The sequence below is a fragment of the Camelus dromedarius genome, chromosome 3, assembly GCF_036321535.1.
Source record: "Camelus dromedarius isolate mCamDro1 chromosome 3, mCamDro1.pat, whole genome shotgun sequence".
Taxonomy (NCBI): domain Eukaryota; kingdom Metazoa; phylum Chordata; class Mammalia; order Artiodactyla; family Camelidae; genus Camelus; species Camelus dromedarius.
This window is the reverse complement of record NC_087438.1, coordinates 102982501-103001608: the sequence shown is the minus strand read 5'-3', so window position 1 is coordinate 103001608 and position 19108 is coordinate 102982501. Positions and strand designations below refer to the sequence as shown.

At 47.1% G+C, this 19108-nt stretch overlaps 1 protein-coding gene across 9 annotated transcripts in view; it reads left to right on the top strand.

Moving 5' to 3' along the window:
- The window catches only part of PPP2R2B (protein phosphatase 2 regulatory subunit Bbeta), a 424199-nt gene that overhangs the window by 402052 nt on the left and 3039 nt on the right, over positions 1-19108 (top strand). For all 9 annotated transcript variants that reach the window (XM_064484419.1, XM_010990345.3, XM_010990344.3 and 6 more), the window contains one exon: positions 12194-12363. In XM_064484419.1, coding sequence (XP_064340489.1) covers positions 12194-12363 — 170 coding nt within the window. The remainder of the gene's footprint in view (positions 1-12193; positions 12364-19108) is intronic.

Here is a 19108-nt window from a genome sequence, read left to right as displayed (position 1 = left end):
ACAGGTTTCTCATGGTTTTATTTCTTACTTCCTTTCATGAAGTCAGCCACCTTCAGTGCTTGCCCAGCACTGCGGGATAAAGCAGGGAAGGGGGACTCGCTCTCGTGTGTAATTGACACACGCTTAAGTCTGCTGGCTAATTCAAACCCCCTTTGCGGTTCACATAATTGTATTTTGACAGCTCTGTAGGTGGCATCGATAACTGAGTTGTGAGATCTGCTGTCCACTCAGGCAGCTTCCAGCGCCATCCGTGTGGGTCTCTTTTTCTGCTGAATTACTCCAAGCACCTGCTGGCGTCCTGTATCAGCAAGCTCAGCCCAGCGGCAGCAGAGGGCAGGGGAATGCCCGCCCCCAGGAGGCTTACAATGATACTTGCTTTTATCCTCTCTTTTATCTTTAGCCTGAACATAAGATTTTTAAATAGGATTTATCTCATGGATGGTCATCCTTAATCCTGGGGTTCGACTAGTTCATCTTGAAATTCTGGTGTCGTGGGAAAACCCCTGTAATGTAGTGAAATTGTCACTTGAAGAGTTACATCTGAGAAACATGAGATCATCACACTTTGGAAAAAGATGGTTAGATAAGACAAAGCAAGGAATGGGACCATGAATGTGAGCCCAGTGTTGGGCTGAACACGATGGGACGGACAGACTTACAAAGACGCAGTTACTGGTTCAGTGCAGTTGTCATGGTGGAACAAGAGGATATGAAATTATGGAAGATTTCTGATTGAAAGTTCATTTTAAATTGAAAGTGAAATTTAGATCCCCAGCATCAGAGAGAAAATGCCAACCTCATGGTGTTTATGCTGAGTATCGTGTTAGCTGTTAAAATGAACTGTGATGTCAAACGTTGTCAGTGTATCCTAGGTGTTCCCCAAAGTTTTGACACATAGCATTTTTCAGTCCCTGTTTACTGAGAATCTTCTGTATTCATGTCATTGTCAGGGCAGAAAAGTACAAATGTGTATTACTACAACACGTGGTTGCCTGCCCCTAGGAAGGTTGTTAGGTAGCAGAAGCATTCCTGGGGGTGCACCTGAGGTATGGTGGGGGCTACTAAATCATACTGAATGAACGAACGAACGAATGAATGAATGGGACATATTTATAAAAGATCCAAGATCAGATCAGATGTGATATGTGTCTCACAGTACACTAGTGCTATGATTCTTAAACCAGGTGTGTAAATGAAGGCATCAGTGTTAGCTTTTTTCATATAAGTGAAAATCCTCTTTGGATTTTTTTTTAGTTAGGTTAGCAGAAACAGGGACTAGTGTAGGTCTCAGGTAAAAGCGGAATGGCACAAAGCGAATATTCAAAAAGCAGGGGATGCCCTGCACATTGTAGCGGCCGACTGTGTTGGTTCTAAGGACAGACACACCCAGTGTGGGTAACTTGAACTGAACCTCTGGCACTTGCACTTAACCTCTCTCTCTAAGTCTCAGTGTCTCACTCTATAAAATGGGGACAAGAACAGAGCCTGCCTAATTGGATTGTTGTAAGGATTCAACAGGAGTGTTTTATTCTTATCACAGCAATGCATGAGTGCAGAGTTACAGATGTGGAAATGGAGACTCAGAAAAGCAAGTAATTTACAGGAAGTCAAGGACGGAATCATGGGGAGAGCCTAGACTGAAACCCAGATAGAAAGCCCATGGTTGAAGCTGTTGATGGATAATTAGATAACACCAAGAAAGGCTTTCCGTCTCCGCCACGCTGGGCCCGATGGGGGAGGCAGCTGGTAGACCAGGTGCTAGGCGAGCAGAGAACAGCACCGGCATCTCTCTGGTGGAGTCTTGCTTTCAGGAAGTCAACATGTGATGGTCCCCTGGTTTCCTGAGCACCTCCTGGGGGTGACCCAAAGCACATGGCATGAGCCCTGGTGGAGATGGAGGGATCACAATGAGAACAAGGTACAGAGAGTCCCTCCTTCCCCATGACCAAGCCATTAAGCAGAAGTGCTTGCAGAGGGATAAAGCCTGTATTTTCTTCAGTGATTACGACGTGTGTCCCCTCTCTGTATCCGAACACGGAGGCTTCAAGGTCCCAGAGGCCTCGAAGTGGGGCTCGTATGTCTGGAGCCAGGGGGAGGGCTTAGCAGGAAATAAGGTGCTCAGTAAATTTGATGACTGTTCTCCACGTTGCCCCTAGTGCGTTGTGCTAGATCCATAAAGAGACATCTCCGCCCTGGTTAATTCTGTGTGACTGGGGAGAGCATACAGCTAATGAAGTCCAAATCAGAGGTTTAATCCTTAGACCCAGTTCAATTCATTTCACTGGGACCATGCCCTCAGAGGTAGGGGCTCTGTCTGTCAGCACCAGGTTGAATGGGGAGGGGGCCGCAGAAGTGGGCTGCAGAACCAGAGCTGGATATACATCCTGGCTCTGTCTCTCCCTGGCCCGTGACAAAGACCGATGACTCTCTGAGCCTCCTTTCTGCATCCGTAAAGCAGGCACATTGCGAGAGTGGAATGGAGTACCACATCCATGGTCCAGCTCAGTGCCTGGTGGATGGGAGGCTATTACTCCATCTCCCACAACAGGGTAGCTACTACCAGTCCATGTAGGCAAGTTCTAGGAGAATTCAGACACAGCGCTGACTATCAGTGAGTTAGAAGCAATGTTTCCCTGTAGAAAGCTGGCACTGGGGACACAGAGGCACAGCACCGGAGGCATGAAAGGACAATGAAGCAGTGGCCAGCCTGCACCAGCATCCCTCTGTGTGGTGCTGGGCCCGTGCTAAGGTGGACCCTCCTCGCCCTGCTCTGCCAGGAGATTACTGTCAGCAGGGAGCTGCTCCCCTCTCGCTTGCCATGTTTATGCCTCTCACTGTGGTGATTATATAGACAGCCTAGAAAACGGACAGCCTGCATCTTGGGAGTGCAGCCCTGGCCTCGCGGTGCCATGACAACCAGCTTCCCAGCAATCACCCCTAATAACGGCCCCACACTCACAGTCTCCTCCACCTGGGCAGAGGCTCCCCAGGGGGTTTGAGCTTCTCCTGGAGCAGCTGCACACAGCTTCCTGTTGGAAACACATTATGAGAGAGAGAGAGTGAGCAAGCAGGAAGATGAGCAGTCTACCCTGTGATGTACGGAGTGCTCCCAGGGACCTGGGGACACTGCCGTCCTGTTCCTGGAGCTCACTGCTGTAGCAACATACAACCCCACAGCAGGAGTCACACAGCCCCGTGGACATCTTTACTGCTCACCTGCCCCACAGAGAGAGGGACATCACAGAGTGAAAGCACATACGAGGGCCAGTTTATGAAGCTGGGCTTCGCTGCTACCAGATTTCTTCATTAGGCTCCTGGCGAGACACCCACAGTCACTCATCTTGTCTGGACTGGAGCCGCCCTTTCTGGCTGCCTGCTGGGAGCAGGGTGCTCAGAGCCCTTGTGTATCTTTCCAGCATGACAGTTCTCAAGAAGACATCTGCCCTACTGGTCTAATGAATGATTAATTCTCACATAGGAAGAACAATCCGGTCCCCAGTGAATAAACTTACCTGTGGCTATTAGCCCCAATTCAACCTTTAGATTGACAGGTAAGCCCTCAGCCAAACAGGTTCTAGCCTCTTCGCTCTTAAGATCACAGGTTCTAGCTGAAGGTCCTTCATGAGAAAGGTCTAACCCCCAGAGCTACTGAGCCCTTAGGATGCTGACCTCACCCTGGGAGCACATGGTCCTTGGGGTCCCAGTCTCTCCACGCCTCCCTTACATCACCAGTGAGATGGCACTCATTCTCACCCTGGCAGGGTCCACGTGCTCTTGTTCTCACTGGTGCCGCCTTCCTGTGGATCCCATTCCCTGAAGTAGAATTGTTTGTAAATTCTAAGCAAATATATATATTTTAATAATATGGAAGATGGCCAAATTGATCAGTAAGAGGAAGGAAAGGATATTGTGGGCTGAGGTGATCCAGGAAGGCTCCCTGGAAGAGGCAGTGAACCCTGATAGCTGGATAGGAGTCAGAGAAACAGGGGAGCAGAGATAGATGGTATTCTGGATTGATTGTTGGTAGTCACCAAAGTATATGTTGATATCCTAACCTATGTGATGGTATTAGGAGGTGGGGGCCTTTAGCAAGTGATTAGGTCACGAGGGTAGAGCTGTCATGAATGCAACTTGTGTGTCCACGGGGACACAAGACCCAGCACAGGATCCTCACCAGAAGGGTCTATGACCATGCTGGCACCCTGCTCTCAGACTTCCAGCCTCTGGAACTCTGAGCACTCTCTGTTGTTTAGATGCTGCCTGGTCTGTGGTGTTCTGTGATAGCAACTCGATAGAGGGGAGGGAGCAGGGATCAGGCCCCAGCACATGCAAAGTGCTCCAGAAACATCTGCCACCATTCATACAGCATGTAAACCAGAGGTCACGTGCTACAGTCCGTGTGGCTCACAGGTGACTTATGTTTGACTACATACTAAAAATCTATACTTGGTTGCTAACAGTGAAACATCAGTGCTCCTCAGAAAAAAATTTAGACTTTGAGACGCTCTGGCTGTGCTGGACCCACATTCCTGCTGCTGAGCGGAAACGGGGTGTGGACACCCTAGTTTGCCACACTCGCTACCCCTCCCTGTTGTGTACCCATGTGTGCTATTTTTGTTTCACTACCTGACTGGCCCCTGGAGGCAGGAATTCTCAGACCCTGGTGCGAACGATAAGTGGGCCAGTCAGGTTGCAGTGAAGAATCTGAGCAGGAGAGAAGTGGGGAGTGACATCGGAGTGCTGATCTAAGGCTGAATGTGAAGGGCCTTGAATGCCGGGCTCAGTGGGTGGGATGGGTGGCTATTGGTAGTTGGGAGTCACCACGGGAGTCTGAGCAGGGAAGTGGCGTTGCTTTGGGGAGAGTTATCCGGCACACAGTAGGACCACGTGCAGTCTCCTGTTCTCTTGCTAAATCTTGATGGTCTGTGAGCTGCCTGCTTGCTCTGTCTCTGCATTTGCTGTGTTACAGTTTTTCTGGACCGTGTCAGCCCATGGGTGCAGCAGCAGCAGTGGGATGCCAGGAGAGAGAGGGCGGCCGAGCTGTGTTGGGTCACCAGCTCCCTGGGAAGGGGCAAACCTGTCCCAGCCTGCTCAGGGCGGCCTCCCGGGCTAGCTGGAGAGGAGTAGCTGCTGAGGGGAGCAGGCTTTTCAGGGACCTCCAGGGAGAGCAAGCTACCGCCAGCGCCAGAGACATAAGAGCAGCTTCCCTGCGGCCCGAGGGAGAGCTCCTAAGCCCTGTCCGCTCCTCTGTGGACAGTACGGGGAGGGAGGAGTGTTCACTTCCCGTTGTTACTGTAACAGGTGACAGCACACTGAGTGAACCTGATGGCCTAAAACACTGGGAAGTTAGCATCTTAAAATTGTGGAGGTCAGAAGTCTAAAATGCATCTCACTGGGTCTGCAGGGCTGGGTTCTTTTGTGGCAGCTCAGGGGCGGGGACAGTCTGTTTATTACCTTTTCCAGATTCTGGAGGCAGCCCACCTTCCTTGGCTGCTGGCCCCTTTCCTCCGTCTTCAAAGCCAGCAATGGCCGTCGAATCCTTCTCACAGCTCATCCCTCTGACCCTGACTCTCCTGCCTCCTTTCACTTGTAAGGACCCTTGTCATTACGCTGGGCTCAACCAGATAATCCAGCAGAATCTCCCCGTTTTAAGGCCAGGTAGTCAGTAACCTCAGTTCTCCTCCGCCACGTGACATATTCACAGGTTCTGGGGATTACAGTGTGGGCATCTTTGGGGGGTAGGGGTGGAAATGAGCAACTTTTCTTCCTTTAAGGGGAAAAAAAAAAAAAACCCAGCTATGGGTAAGTAAGTAAGTGGGCCCGCTCCTTATTGAAGGAAGTGCCCAAGAGCGTGGGGCCTTGTCGGTACAGCTCAGTCTTGTAAACCCAGCACCTAGCAGAGCACCTCGCCCTACTGGGCAGCCAGCACACGCTGGCTGAAGAGTGTGTGACACGGGTGCTTGTGGACCTCTGGTCGTGTGCTGGGCACTGCACTAGGTGGATTCTTGCAACCATGCAAAAGGGGACTGGATATCTGCGTTTTTCAGATAATGAAGCTGGGTCTTAGAAAGTGTGAAAAAATGACGGACAGTTCAGCCTGTAAATGGTGGGGCATGGGCTCTAGCCCAAATGTGTCTGACTCTGAAGTCTGTGAACATCTCCGGCACCAGCCCTAGAGACACACCTTAGTGATTCTGTGGCTCCCTAAGCGATCATCTCATCCTCCAGCCTTTCCACATGTGCTCTCTGTGCTGCAGTCCTGGGGCCCCACTGTCCCCCGAAAATATATATATTTTTTATTTTTTTAACTTTATTTATTTTAAATGTCTGGGAGGAGTAGGTAATTATTTATTTTTGGAGGAGGTACTGGGGATTGAACCTGGAACCGCCTGCATGCTAAGCATGCAGCTCTGCCACTTAAGCTGTATCCTCCCCCACCCCGAAAATGTATTTATGACCTCAGGCCTTGTATTCGTGCTGATTCCCCTGTCTAGCATAGGAAGCACCCCCCAGGCCCCCCAGACGTCACCATCAGGGGTCAGCGGACTACAGCCTATAGGCCAAATCTGGCCTACCGCCTGTTTTGCACAACTCTAGCAAAGAATGAGGTTTTTACATTTTCTAATGGTTGAACAAAAATTTTAAAAAGCATGCTGTTCCGTGACACATAAAAACGAGCTGACACTGACGTTTCAGCGTCCGTAAGCAGAGCTGGACTGGAGCACGCGCTCATCTGTTTCCGTGTCGTCTGTGCTGCTTTCATGCTACGCAGGCAGAACTGAGGACTTGCAAACGGGACCAAACGGCCCCCAAAGCCAAAAATATTTCCTATCTGGCTCTTTACTGGAGAAGTTTGCCAGCCTCTGATCTTTCTGGAGCTTACTGACCATTCAGGGTTCAGCTTGTTATTAAGCCTTCCATGATTAGACCAGCCCAGATCACAGCACACCAGACTGTCTCATCATTTTTGCCCCCCCCCCCATGAATTTCTGGTCCAAAAATGGAAACAATTCTTGTCTTGATTAAGAAATTTCTTTGACATGTTATATGTTAACTTTGATGATTATATATTAAAAGACATGATATTTATGAAGTATAATACATGCAGAAGAGTGTGAAAAAAGTTTTAAAAGTCAGGGACCAGTGCAGTGTCTTCTAGATTAATTGCTCCTACTCTAGCATGCTATGTGTTGCATCGCTACAGTGTTCACTGTGGAACAATTATTTGTAGCATTCATGACGGGCTGTATGAAAAATAAGTTGCAAAGGTTAAGCCACTGGGCTTCATTATGTCCCAGTTCAGAGTGCTCTGAGTCTTCATACAGTCTAAGTTCCAGTCTCCAGCCTGTGCCTGGGGACTGTGTTATTAGGCCCATGGAAGTACAGCAGGCACTAATTAAATCTTAAACTTCTTCTCTCCTGGTCCCCAGCTGGGTGAAGGCCAGTGTTCTTGGTCCACGAGCATGCTTAGCCTCCGTGGGAAAGTTGCTGGCCCTTTCTCTCACCGGGCAAAATGATTGGCTGTGTCTTCCGTTTAGTAACAGTTACTGGCTGCATCTCAATCCGCAAGCCTTTCCTCTCCAGGGGCAAAGCTGTTGCCTGCCTGTCTCTGAAGGAAAATTGCCATCTGCCTTACTCTGTAGGAATACTGCCAGTTGTGTCCCCATTACAGGGAAATTGTCAACCATGTCTCCAAACAGGAAAGCATGCCAGGTGTGCTTCTGCGAGAAGAAATGTCAGCAGAAGTCAGCGATTTAAAGCCTGGTGCGTGTATGTGAGCCTCTTCCTTTTTCCTCCCCCTTCCCAGTTGCCTTCACTCTCCCTCTCATCCGCCTGAGTCATCAGAGCCAGAGCGGTGGTCACGTTGTTCAGCACCAAATGAGAGGCGTTTGTACCGAGGAAGGTGTATTTCAGCTGATAGTCCAGAGACAAGCTACTGTGTGTCTAATGGCCCAGTCAGGAGACCTAGAAATTGATTTAACAACTGGTAGCTCTTAAGATCTGGCCTCAATGGAGAAAAACATCAGGCCTTCGGACTCATTTCATACCAAGCTTGCCTTAAGCAGCGCCCACTGCCGCATTGCCATTGCCCCCGTTATACTGGGTACAAGCCTTATGCTGCGTGCTCGACGTGAAAGGTCTCATCACCCTAGAATTAGGTAGCTACGCCTCGTCTCCATTGGATGGATAAGGATGGTGAAGCTCGGAAGGGGTTAAACCACTTGTCTAAGGATTCATAATTTACAAGCCACAGAGCTGGGTTTCCACCCAGGCCTGCTGAGTTTGGAACCACATGTGCACTTAGTCCCCATACTGTGGAGTGAGAGGAGGCCGGCAGGATCTGCTGCAGAGGCCTCGGGTGCCCCCTGACCCTCCACTGTGGACACGAGTTCCTGTGCGGTGTCCAGGGTGAGGCCCAGAGGAAGGAGCTCCCCACCCAGCATCAGCCTTTACCTGTGGTTTCCCTCCTTTCTTTCTTCTCTTGTCCCCAGACTCCGCAGCCAGCACACTGCATGCCTCCTTTCTGCTTTTGTCCCATTTGTAAGGAATGTGGTTTGTTAGCTTTAGGTTTCTCTAAAGTCTACTAGTTTTCTTCACTCCTCCTCTCTCCTATTTGTGATGTCAACTCTTACCCAGGATTCTGGGGCCTTATTCATTTAGCCAGTCATCTAAACTGTCTCATGTGAACAGCTGTGCGCCAAGGGACCATGAAGGAGAACATCAAATACAAGATAGTTTTTTCTAAATTGAAGCATAGTTGATTTACAGTGTTGTGTTAGTTTCTGGTGTACAGCAGTGATTCAGTTACGCACATATGTTCTTTTTCGTATTCTTTTTTTCATTACAGGTTATTACAAGATACTGAATGTAGTTCCCTGTTCTATACAGTAGGATCTTGTTGTTTATCTATTTTATATGTAGTAGTTAGTATCTGCAGATCCCAAACTCGTAATTAATCCCCCCCTCCTTTCCCCTTTGGTAACCATAGATTTGTTTTCTGTTTGTTTTGTCAATAAGCTCATCTGTCATTTTTTAGATTTCACGTATAAGTGACATCAAATATTTGTTGTTCTCTGTCTGACTGACTTCCCTTAGTATGATAATCTCTAGGTCCACCCATGTTGCTGCAAATGGCATTATTTTATTCTTTTTTATGGCTGAGTGTTATTCCGTTGTAGAAATATACCACAACTGCTTTATCCAGTCATCTGTCCGTGGACATTCAGGTTGCTTCCAAGTCTTGGCTATTGTATATAGTGCTGCTATGAATATTGGGGTGCATGTATCCTTTGGAATTAAGAGTTTTCTCCAGATTTATGGCCAGGAGTAGGTTTGTTGGATCATAAGTCTATTTCTGGTTTTTTAAGGAATCTCCATTTGTCTTCCACAGTGGCTGCACTAAATTACATTCCCACCAGCAGTGTAGGAGAGTTCCCTTTTCTCCACACCCTCTCCAGCATTTGTCATTTGTGGACTTCTGAATGATGGCTATTCTGAGTGGTGTGAGATGATACTTCATTGTAGTTTTGATTTGCCTTTCTCTGATAATTAGCCATCGTGAGCATCTTTTCATGTCCCTATTGGCCGTGTGTATGTCATCTTTGGAGAAATGTCTGTTCAGGTCCTCTGCGGGGCTGTCATTTTAAGGCTTTACAGTGTTGCTACACTGACCTCCTAGTATGCCGAACAGCTCGAAAACAGATTCCTAGGTGGAAGCTTGTAAACATTCTTTTTATGTCACTTAAAGAGCCTCCGGGGTTCTGTAGTCCTCAGTCCCAAATTGTTAAGAGTCTTAATGAAAGAAATAGGATTGGCTGATACAGAATCAATGCATTCTTTTGATAAAAAAGGACTAACATTTATTGAGGACCTACTGTGTGCCGAGCAGTATACATGCCCTTTCTGCAGCAGTAAGTAAAACGTGAGCAGCTGGTAAATGACTGCCTCCAAAGCGCAGTTTGCAGAGCCCTTCCCACCTCCAGCTGTACTTGCAGATGCACTGGGTAGGGGGGGACCAAGCCTCAGGGTCCCCATTTCACTCTCTGTGGGGACATCTATATGGGGCATGCCTGGAGTTTCTAAGTCCCCAGTCCTAATGAGATTACCTCAAATAGAGACTAAGGTGAAAACCTAGTTAACTCTGCAGACACCAGAGTCCAGGGGTCTTCATTAGTGCTGGACCCCAGACCAAGAGGTAAGGGCACAGACTGAGACACTGGCTCAGAGACTAATGAGCTCATATTTTTCGATTTCAAGGGGTTTAATTTTCAAATTCAATTCTGATCAGGTTTTGTTGTTCTTTTAAATGATTCTGGGAAAATTAGTACTTTGGTTTGGCTTGTGGCTTAATTGAGCAAGGTTTGAAAGACAAATCATATTAGGTTTTCAGCATAGGGTTTGATAGGGACTCGGTGAGTGCATTGAGCAGGCAGGGAAGAGGAAGCCTTGGGGGATGAGTTACTCAAGAACCTGCAGGCTGGTAGCTGGTTCAGCCTAAATTGTGGTAGAAACACAAGTGGAAGCATACTCCATTGGTCAAAAATAATTAAAATGTAGGCAAATAAATGTGTATATAACTCGACGTCATAGATGCCAAGCACCCAGAAGGCAAAGATTTTAACATCTTGCTTTGGTTTTAATCAAGCAGTATTTATTGAACATTTATGTGCACTAGTTTCAGTACAAAGATGAGAAAAAACACTCCTGCCCTCAGGAAGCTCCCATCCTAGGTGAGATAAAACTGAGGCATGGATTGTTAAATAACAGTGTGAGACATTACAGTTTCATTGTGCGGGTACCCGAGCAACTGTGCAAGGAATGGATCAGACTGAGTCTGATGGGGCTTCAAAGAAAAGGAAAGAGCATTAGAGGCTAAAACAGGAGGTAAGAGATGAGGCAGCAGAATCAAGCAGAATTTGAGACAATGAAGGAGGAACGATGAGGCAGAGCATAAAGATGGGACACAGCAAGAGGTATTCTGGGTATCCAGTTTGAACCGGAGAAGATCAGAAGCAAGGTCAGAGAAATGAATTAAGGCAGCTTACAATAAACTTCAATGTCTTTTATTCCTGTAAGTGCCTTGAATTCCTGTAAGTGGAAATCAGTTGAATGTACTGAAAGAGTTAAGAACCTGGATATCAGAGCAAATGACAAATATAAACAAAAGACACTGTAGCCACAGTTTACCCCCCTGAGACTGAGGCACAGGAAAGCTAAGTAACTTGCCCAAAGTCACACAGCTAGTCAACGGTGGACTTACCTTAGGCCCAAGGCAGTCTGGTAGCAAAGCCCCACTACTGAACAGCACAGTCCAAGAAATAAAAATGTGTACATCAATATTCATAGCATCATTATTCATAATAGCCAAAAAGTAGAAACAAATGTCCACCAACTGATGAATAGATAAACAGAATGTCGTATATCCATACCATGGAATATTATTCAGCCACAAAAAGGAATTGATCATGTCGCAACACGAATGAACCTTGTAAACATTACACTAAGGAGAAGAAGCCAGTCACCAAAACAAACAAACAAACCCCACATATTGTATGATTCTATTTGTGTGAAATTTCTAGAATGGGCAGTTCCATAAAATAATAGATTACTGGGTGCCTATGGCTGCAGGAATAGAGAATAGGGAGTGATTGCTAATAGACATGGAGTTGTCAGGGGCTTTTTGGGACGAGAGGTGATGAAAGTGCCCTAAATTAGACTTTGTTAGTGGCTACATGATTATGTGATTATACTTAAAAAGACAAAAACAAAAAAAACACAAGTATAAAATTTAGGTGAGTACATTTTATAGTATGTGAATTATACTTTACAAATGTTTTTACACCTTTTTTTTGAAGCATCTAAGGTGACTGAGGGGTTTGGGTATGTATGGACAGCGATACCCAGGGACTCAGGGGAAACGTGACATGGAGTGAGTTAGGTACGGAGACGTGGAGTCTGTCAAGGGTCTGCGGACGGGCCAGGTCCCGAGCCGGTCCTTCTCTGAGAAACAAAATACAGAAGCCAGTGACCGCTTTTTCTCCTGCCAGGAGCTGACAGTCCTGTTGGCAACTTGCATGCTGTAGATTCCAGCCCGACTCCAAGGTAGACTGCCGGCTTTCTTGCTGGCCCAGACGTGCTAGCACCAGTTGGTGAGGATGCACTAAATGTGTTTTGCTTTGCTTTTGTTCTGCAGTTTTTGAAGAGCCGGAAGATCCAAGCAACAGGTCGTTTTTCTCTGAAATTATCTCTTCAATTTCGGACGTGAAGTTCAGCCACAGTGGGAGGTATATCATGACCAGAGACTATCTGACCGTCAAAGTTTGGGATCTCAATATGGAAAATCGCCCCATCGAGACTTACCAGGTACAAAGCACCTTCCACCCAGAGGTAGAGTGAGCCCTTCCTTTGTGGGTTCCAGGTCAACGTCTGCCTGCAAAGGCTTACAATGCAGGCGAGTAAAAGACATCTTGAGCCAATGGAACATGTAGAAATAGCAGGTAGGCACCCAGTGCAAGTCTGGCTAGATCCAGCCTAGAGAAAAGAGCAGGAACCGTGCCCTGAGGCCCAGTGTTTACAGGCTGGGGAGGGAGAGGAAGTGGATTTGGGAAGAGAGATGGAAGCAAAGTGCCAATGAGGTAGAAGGGAAACAGAGAAGAGTGTCCTGGAAGGCAAGTGGAGAAACTGTCTCAAGGAAAGAGGAAGCCACCAACTGCCAAGTCTAGTAAGAAAGGACTGAGAAATGGCCACTGGAGTTAGTGACGTCTGAAATTAACGGCCACATGTAGGTGAAGTGGGAGGAGTCTGATTGGAGTGGGTTCAAGAGAGACTGTAAATTGAGGATGTCGGCATAAGGAGTACAGGTAACTCAAAGAATGCTGTTCTGAGGGGGAACAGAGCAATGGGCAGTCTCTGGAATGGGATACAGGATTCGGGAAGTTATCACAGCTCATTTTATGCTAATAGGAACAAGCCAGGAGAGAGAGCTCACGGAAGCAGTCAGCTCTTTGAGGGAGTAGATTCCATTGCAGAAATGGCCTTAGATGAGACGGGAAGTTCATCCATCAAAGGAAAGAGAGAAGAGTAAACAGATGCAGTAAGTTTGTGAATTTTGTGATAGGAACATAGGGATGGTTTCGTCTTAGTGCTTCTATTTACCAGTAAGATCAGAAGCAAGGTCATCAGCTGCATGAGAAGCAGAAGTGTAAACTACGCATCTGAGAGGGAACTGACCAGGGCAGTGTTGTCGGGTTGCTTGGGTGTCCTCTGAAGTGAGACTAAGCTGTATGTGTGTTTTTTTCCCCAGCCACATTCACCTGCTTGGTCTCAGAAAGTTAGATATAACCAGTGATGGGGTTTTTGCCAAATAAGTACAATGGAAGGAGGGAGAAAGGCAAGTCTGTTGAAGGTCTGTAGTAAGGGAGTGGTTGGAATGATGGTTTGCTGAATCTTTGCTGAATCAAAGGTGGGTAAGGAGGGAAATGGAGAATTGATGGAATCAAGATACTAAGGGGAGTGATCGAAGCAGCAATGGAGTGATCCTTTGTTAAACAACTGCAGTCAGAGTAATGACAAGGCTCGTAAAAGGACCCAGGAAGCAAAGGACAGAACTGATTGAACTTGATTGAACTTGTCCTCTTCCTGATTGAAAAATCTGCTGCTCCAGAGGCTACTCATGGGGCGGCTGGACTTCTGCCCTCGTGTGGCGAGGTGGGGTTAGTGCAGTGCTGCTCCTGTCTGAGGTCCTCAGTTCCTCGGACGTTATGTCATCAATGGTTCTGACTCCCTCATTCCTGGAAGCAATTCTTAGTGAGTCTAATATTCTGGTGTCTGTTACCTGGCCTCTTCGTTTTCAAAGAGGAGGTTGAGGACTTAGATGACTGAATGAGATCCAGGGGTGCTAGAACAGGGTCTGGGGCCCAGGATTCAAGACCCAGGTATGTGGGTGAGGTACTTTGGCTACCCCTGGGGTTCAAGCTGCATCCCATGTATATTTAGGGTCTTACTGTCCCCAAGCTCCTACTCACAGCCCTTCATCTTCATCCCAGTTGGCTAGAGCCAACATGAGTGTCCTGCTCTAGCTGCACAAGACAATCCATCTGGTGTCGCAGCACTTAGAACTAGAACCTGAATGGGCGTGGCGCTGACAGAAGTGTGTCGGCTGGAGAGCCTTGGTTAGCAATCAGTACTTTTACGTTAGGGAAAAGCTTTTAGAACAAAGCTAGCTAGGTGTGACGTGGGATCATCAGCATTTAAGATCTTGGTTCTCAAACTGTTTAGCTAGTGGTAGACTTGGAAATCCTTTTTGTGGAACACTAATAGGTATCATAGCCCATGTACTGAAGTGAAATGTTACAAAAATTTAACCTGTTTTAGATGGCATATATCAAGCATTTTACTTACCATCTTTGATATGATATGTAAGCGTAATATACCATACAAAAGTTGGTTTAAAAAAAAAACTGCACCTGGAACAGTGTGGGAAAAGATTGTGAGGACTGGTCCAGTAGAAAGACTAGTGCCTTCCCTGGGCAGGGAGCCAAGTGGTATTCCTGCAGATTTTCATGTATCCCTAACTGATCGCAAGCAGGAGGCTGTAGACTTGAGCTATTTTATGATCAGCTATTTTCAAGTCTACCTATAAACCAGGGGTTGGCAAATGGCAACTTGTAGGCCACATCCAGCACCCCTATCTGTCTTGGTAAAAGAAGTTTTACTGAAACCCAGCCCCACCCGATCATTTACAGATTGTCTGTGGCCGCCTTCATGCTACAGTGGCTGAGTCATCATGACAGAGATCATCTGGCCCACAAAGCTTAAGAGATTTACTAGAAGAACAAAAAATCGTTCACCTCGCTAGGCCTCAGAGTAGTCTAGTAACTCCGCAGCACTCGGCCTCCACAAGCGCGTGATTTGATGACCACTGCGTAGGGAGAGTCGGTGTCAGGACGGCCGTGCTCCAGCTAGTAGGAACCTAGAAGAGAAAGAGTATTTGAAACATGAAGAGAGAAGCCTCACATAGGATGAGTTTTAAGGTCTCTCTTACTCTGCTCTCTAGATGTTCGCGTGTTATCTCGCCTTATTCTCTCCTCTGACGCAGAAAACTCCATGTGCTTTATAACAGAGCGTGTATGTGACACGCCTCCACCGAGGAGGATCTTTTCCTGCAGATGCCCTTTAACTGGAAGTGGTTAGGAGCCTCTCAGGACTTCGATGCTACAGAGAAGAGAATAATGGCTCAGACTAGGTTTTCCCTTTGAATCCACCTAGACTTTTCTCTCTTATTTTCACTTTTAGCTCCTATTTTCTTTTATTGAATTATGGTCAGTTTACAATGTGTCAATTTCCAGTGTACAGCACAATTTTTCAGTTAGACATGAACATACATATATTCGTTGTCACATTCTTTTTCACCATGAGCTACCACAAGATCTTGTATATATTTCCCTGTGCTATACAGTATAATCTTGTTTATCCACTCTGCATATGCCTGTCAGTATCTACAAATTTCGAACTCCCTATGAGCGATTTCATATGGTATTTTTCTTTCACTTTCTGGCTTACTTCACTTAGAATGACATTCTCCAGTGTAGCTGCAAATGGTGTTATGTTGTCGGTTTTTATGGCTGAGTCATATTCCATTGTATAACATACCACATCTTTACCCAGTCATTTGTTGATGGACGTTGAGGCTGTTTCCATGTCTTGGCTAGTGTAAATAGTGCTGCTGTGAACACTGGGGTGCAGGTGTCTTTTTGAAGTAGGCTTCCTTCTGGCTATATGCCCAGGAGTCTCCTAGACTTTTCTCTCTTAAGGTTTATTAATAAAATGAGTTATTGGTGCTGCAGCTCCTGTAATAACTGACCCACACTTCCAAAGCACACATTTTCATATGTATCACTAACCTGTGATATTCCTTTAAGATAAAAATGCCAAAGGTGAGTGCCCAGGGCTGGCAGGGGAGAGCCAGCCCGGACAGGGCAGGACAGGGGGATGGTGGGCACTCTCTCTCTCCCCAACCTGAGATTGACTGAAAGAAACCACACAAAAACTATCTGCTTCATGATTCCAATTACATAAAATACACAAGGAATTTTCTAAAATACACAAACAAGCAGAACTATAATGTTTCAGATACATACTTAGTGGTCACACCACTAAGAAAAACAGGGAAATGGTTATTATAAAATTAAGGACCATGGTTATCTTTGGGCAAAAGGACTCACTCAGAGCAGGCATTCAGGGGACTTCTGGGAAGCTGGCACAGAACCCATTTACCATTTTAAAGGATTTCCCTTTATAATAATTCACTAACTTCTACATTAGTTCGGTTCAATTTTCTGTCTTATGTATTTCACCTTTTGAAAGATTTTCTTAAAAGCTAAGAGAGGCACTCAAACACCCTGACACCCTAGTCCCCATTTTTTTATTTTTACGGGCACACAGCTCCCACTCAGCTGTACACATAGTGTGGCTGCTTTCCCCCTCCAAGGGCAGAGTGGGGCAGTTACACTGAGGCTGTGTGGTCCACGAGGTGTAAGTATTTACTATCGGGCTCCTGACAGGAATTTGTTAGCACAGACTCAGTCCTCTCTCTGTGCTAGGACTACCTCTGTTCGGCTTTGTTCAAGAATTCTTAATGCTGATTGGAGATCTTCAACAAGCGGAGGTAGCCCTGTAAACAAAAGTCTCCTTCCAAGGCAGATCCGAGCCACTTCCAATACGCCCAGACTGTGGCAGGAGAGGAACACAAGTACAGAAACGTACAGAAACAGTCTACAGCCTCGTTCCCGCGCTCAGGGCACATGCCTCACCCTTGCTCCGCGCTTCCCGCCTCCAGTGCCAGGAGCCCGCTGCCGCCGGGCTTCCCTGCCGCCGTAGCACTGAGCAGGTACCCTGATGGGGCCCAGCGCTGTTTGGGAAAATGAGAATAAACGTGGAAGTAATTAATTTGCAGAGTTAGAAATACTTACACTGTCCAAATAACTCAGAGAGCTTTTCAAATACCCCAAACATCTAATGCAACATGGAATGAATCTGACCTCCTTTCTTCATGCAGTCCTAAGCCCACAGCTGAGCCTCTGAGCTCAGCATCCAAAAGAACCCTGGGGCTCAGGGAGGAGAGGGGCCTGGGCTGCAGGACAGCGGCCACTGAACCCCTGCTCTCCACCCAAAGTCAAACAGTGCTTTTCATAACGTCCCTCTGCCTTCACGCAATTCCAGCTCCCTCTGGGCCTCACTTCAGTTCATTATCACAGCTCCTGTCTAGGACTGAGACTCCACGTAAGGTGAGGCCGATAAGGCGGAGCAAGTGGGAGGCAGATGACCAGAGACGGCAAGAGGCCGTGCCCCAGATCCCGAGGCTCGTGGCCCCTCTGCTCTCTTTCCTGTGTGATGTCACCCTGTACTTCACGCTCCGCTAAAGTGAAGAGAAGGGCAATAGCGACACAGTGAGATGAGTTTAGACGAGAAGTGAGACTTTATGCATAAAGCACATGGCTAATCACTATTTCTACCTAGTATAATTACCAGTGCCTACCGGCAAGTCCAGGAGGAACTGGAAACTGAACCCTATTCCTACTCTCTGAGCCTTAACCATCTGCCTATTTGCCATCTGCACCTGAGTTGCTGAATGTAGCTAGAAAGTTACCCAAATATGCTGACCAATTTCATTTAAAATTCACATCCTTTTGTCTCATTTCTAGAAAAAAAAAGTGACTAATGAACTTATTTACAAAACAGATTCACAGACAGAGAACAAACTTATGGTTACCAAAAAGGAAAGCAAAGGGAAGGAGGGATAAATTAGGAGTTTGGGATTAGCAGATACAAACTACTTTATAAAAAAGAGGTAACAAGGTCCTACTGTACAGCACAGGGAACTGTATTCAATGTTTTGTAATAACCTATAATAAAAAACATGTGTGTATATATGTACTTATGACTGAATCACACTGCTGTACACCAGAAACCAACATTATAAAACAACTATACTTCAACTTAAAAAAATTTTTAATAAAAAATACAGTTCACATCCAACAATGTCAAGCAGCCGTTGGTGCCTTCCAAAAATCCTGCACTGTTCCCCAGCCATTCCCCCCACTCCTCACTCTCAGCTGATTGCCTTGCTTCCTATTTCACGGAAACAGAGACAGGGGAGACCCGCAAACCCCAGGGCCGTGCCAGCCACACCCACGTCTATGGGACAAGCGCCCCCCGCGGAGACATGTCCAAGTTATCAAACCCCAAAAGGAACGTGCAGACCCCATCCTCCCACTTGCTCAAGAGACCCAGGAGCCATCGTGACTCCTGTTTCCTCTCCACGCTTCACAGTTGCTCCACCCACAAGCCCACTCGGCTCTTCTTTCAAATACGTCGAGAATCTGACCACCTCCCCGCCTCTGCTGTCTCCCTGGTTACGACTGCCCTCCCTGCCTGCGGCCCTGCACTCGCACCCTCTGTCACAGCATAGCAGGCTCAGCGATCTCAGGATGTTACACAGAACGAGGGACCAATGTGAACTGGTCAGCACACGCTGAGGCCCCCACACCCCGCTCACTGCAGCGGCTCCACCCCCCTACCCCCAGGACACGTGCCATTCCCTGTGCTGGGAAAGCCTCCCCCCAAGGCCACTGAGGTGCCTTCATCTCCTTCAGGCTTCTGCTCCAATGCTCCTTTATCAGGTGAACCCTTGACTACTCCCTCTGGTATAAACTATACCCCCAGGTCTCCCAATCCTTTTTTCCATGTTTTTTTCCCTCTGATTTTATCGCCATCTGAAATATCTCACATATTTACTTGGTTATACAGTCTCCTCCCCCACACCCCAAGGAGAAGAGCACCCCAAGGGTTTTCTGCTCACTGCTCTATCTCAAGTACACAGCATGCCTTTAATACCTGTTGGTCGAATAAAAGTGCACGAATGGTGTCCTCTGGTGCCTGTGCGCAGGTCAGCGTAGAGAACAGGCATCTCGCACTTAGCGGACCCTCCTCTGTGCCACCATCCACGTCAGCAAGCCTGTTTAATCCACACTAGCCAGGTGTGCAGCTCACTACCCCATCTTTCTGTGCCGCGGCTGGAAGGGGCCATCCATGCCTGGGTTCAGACCCA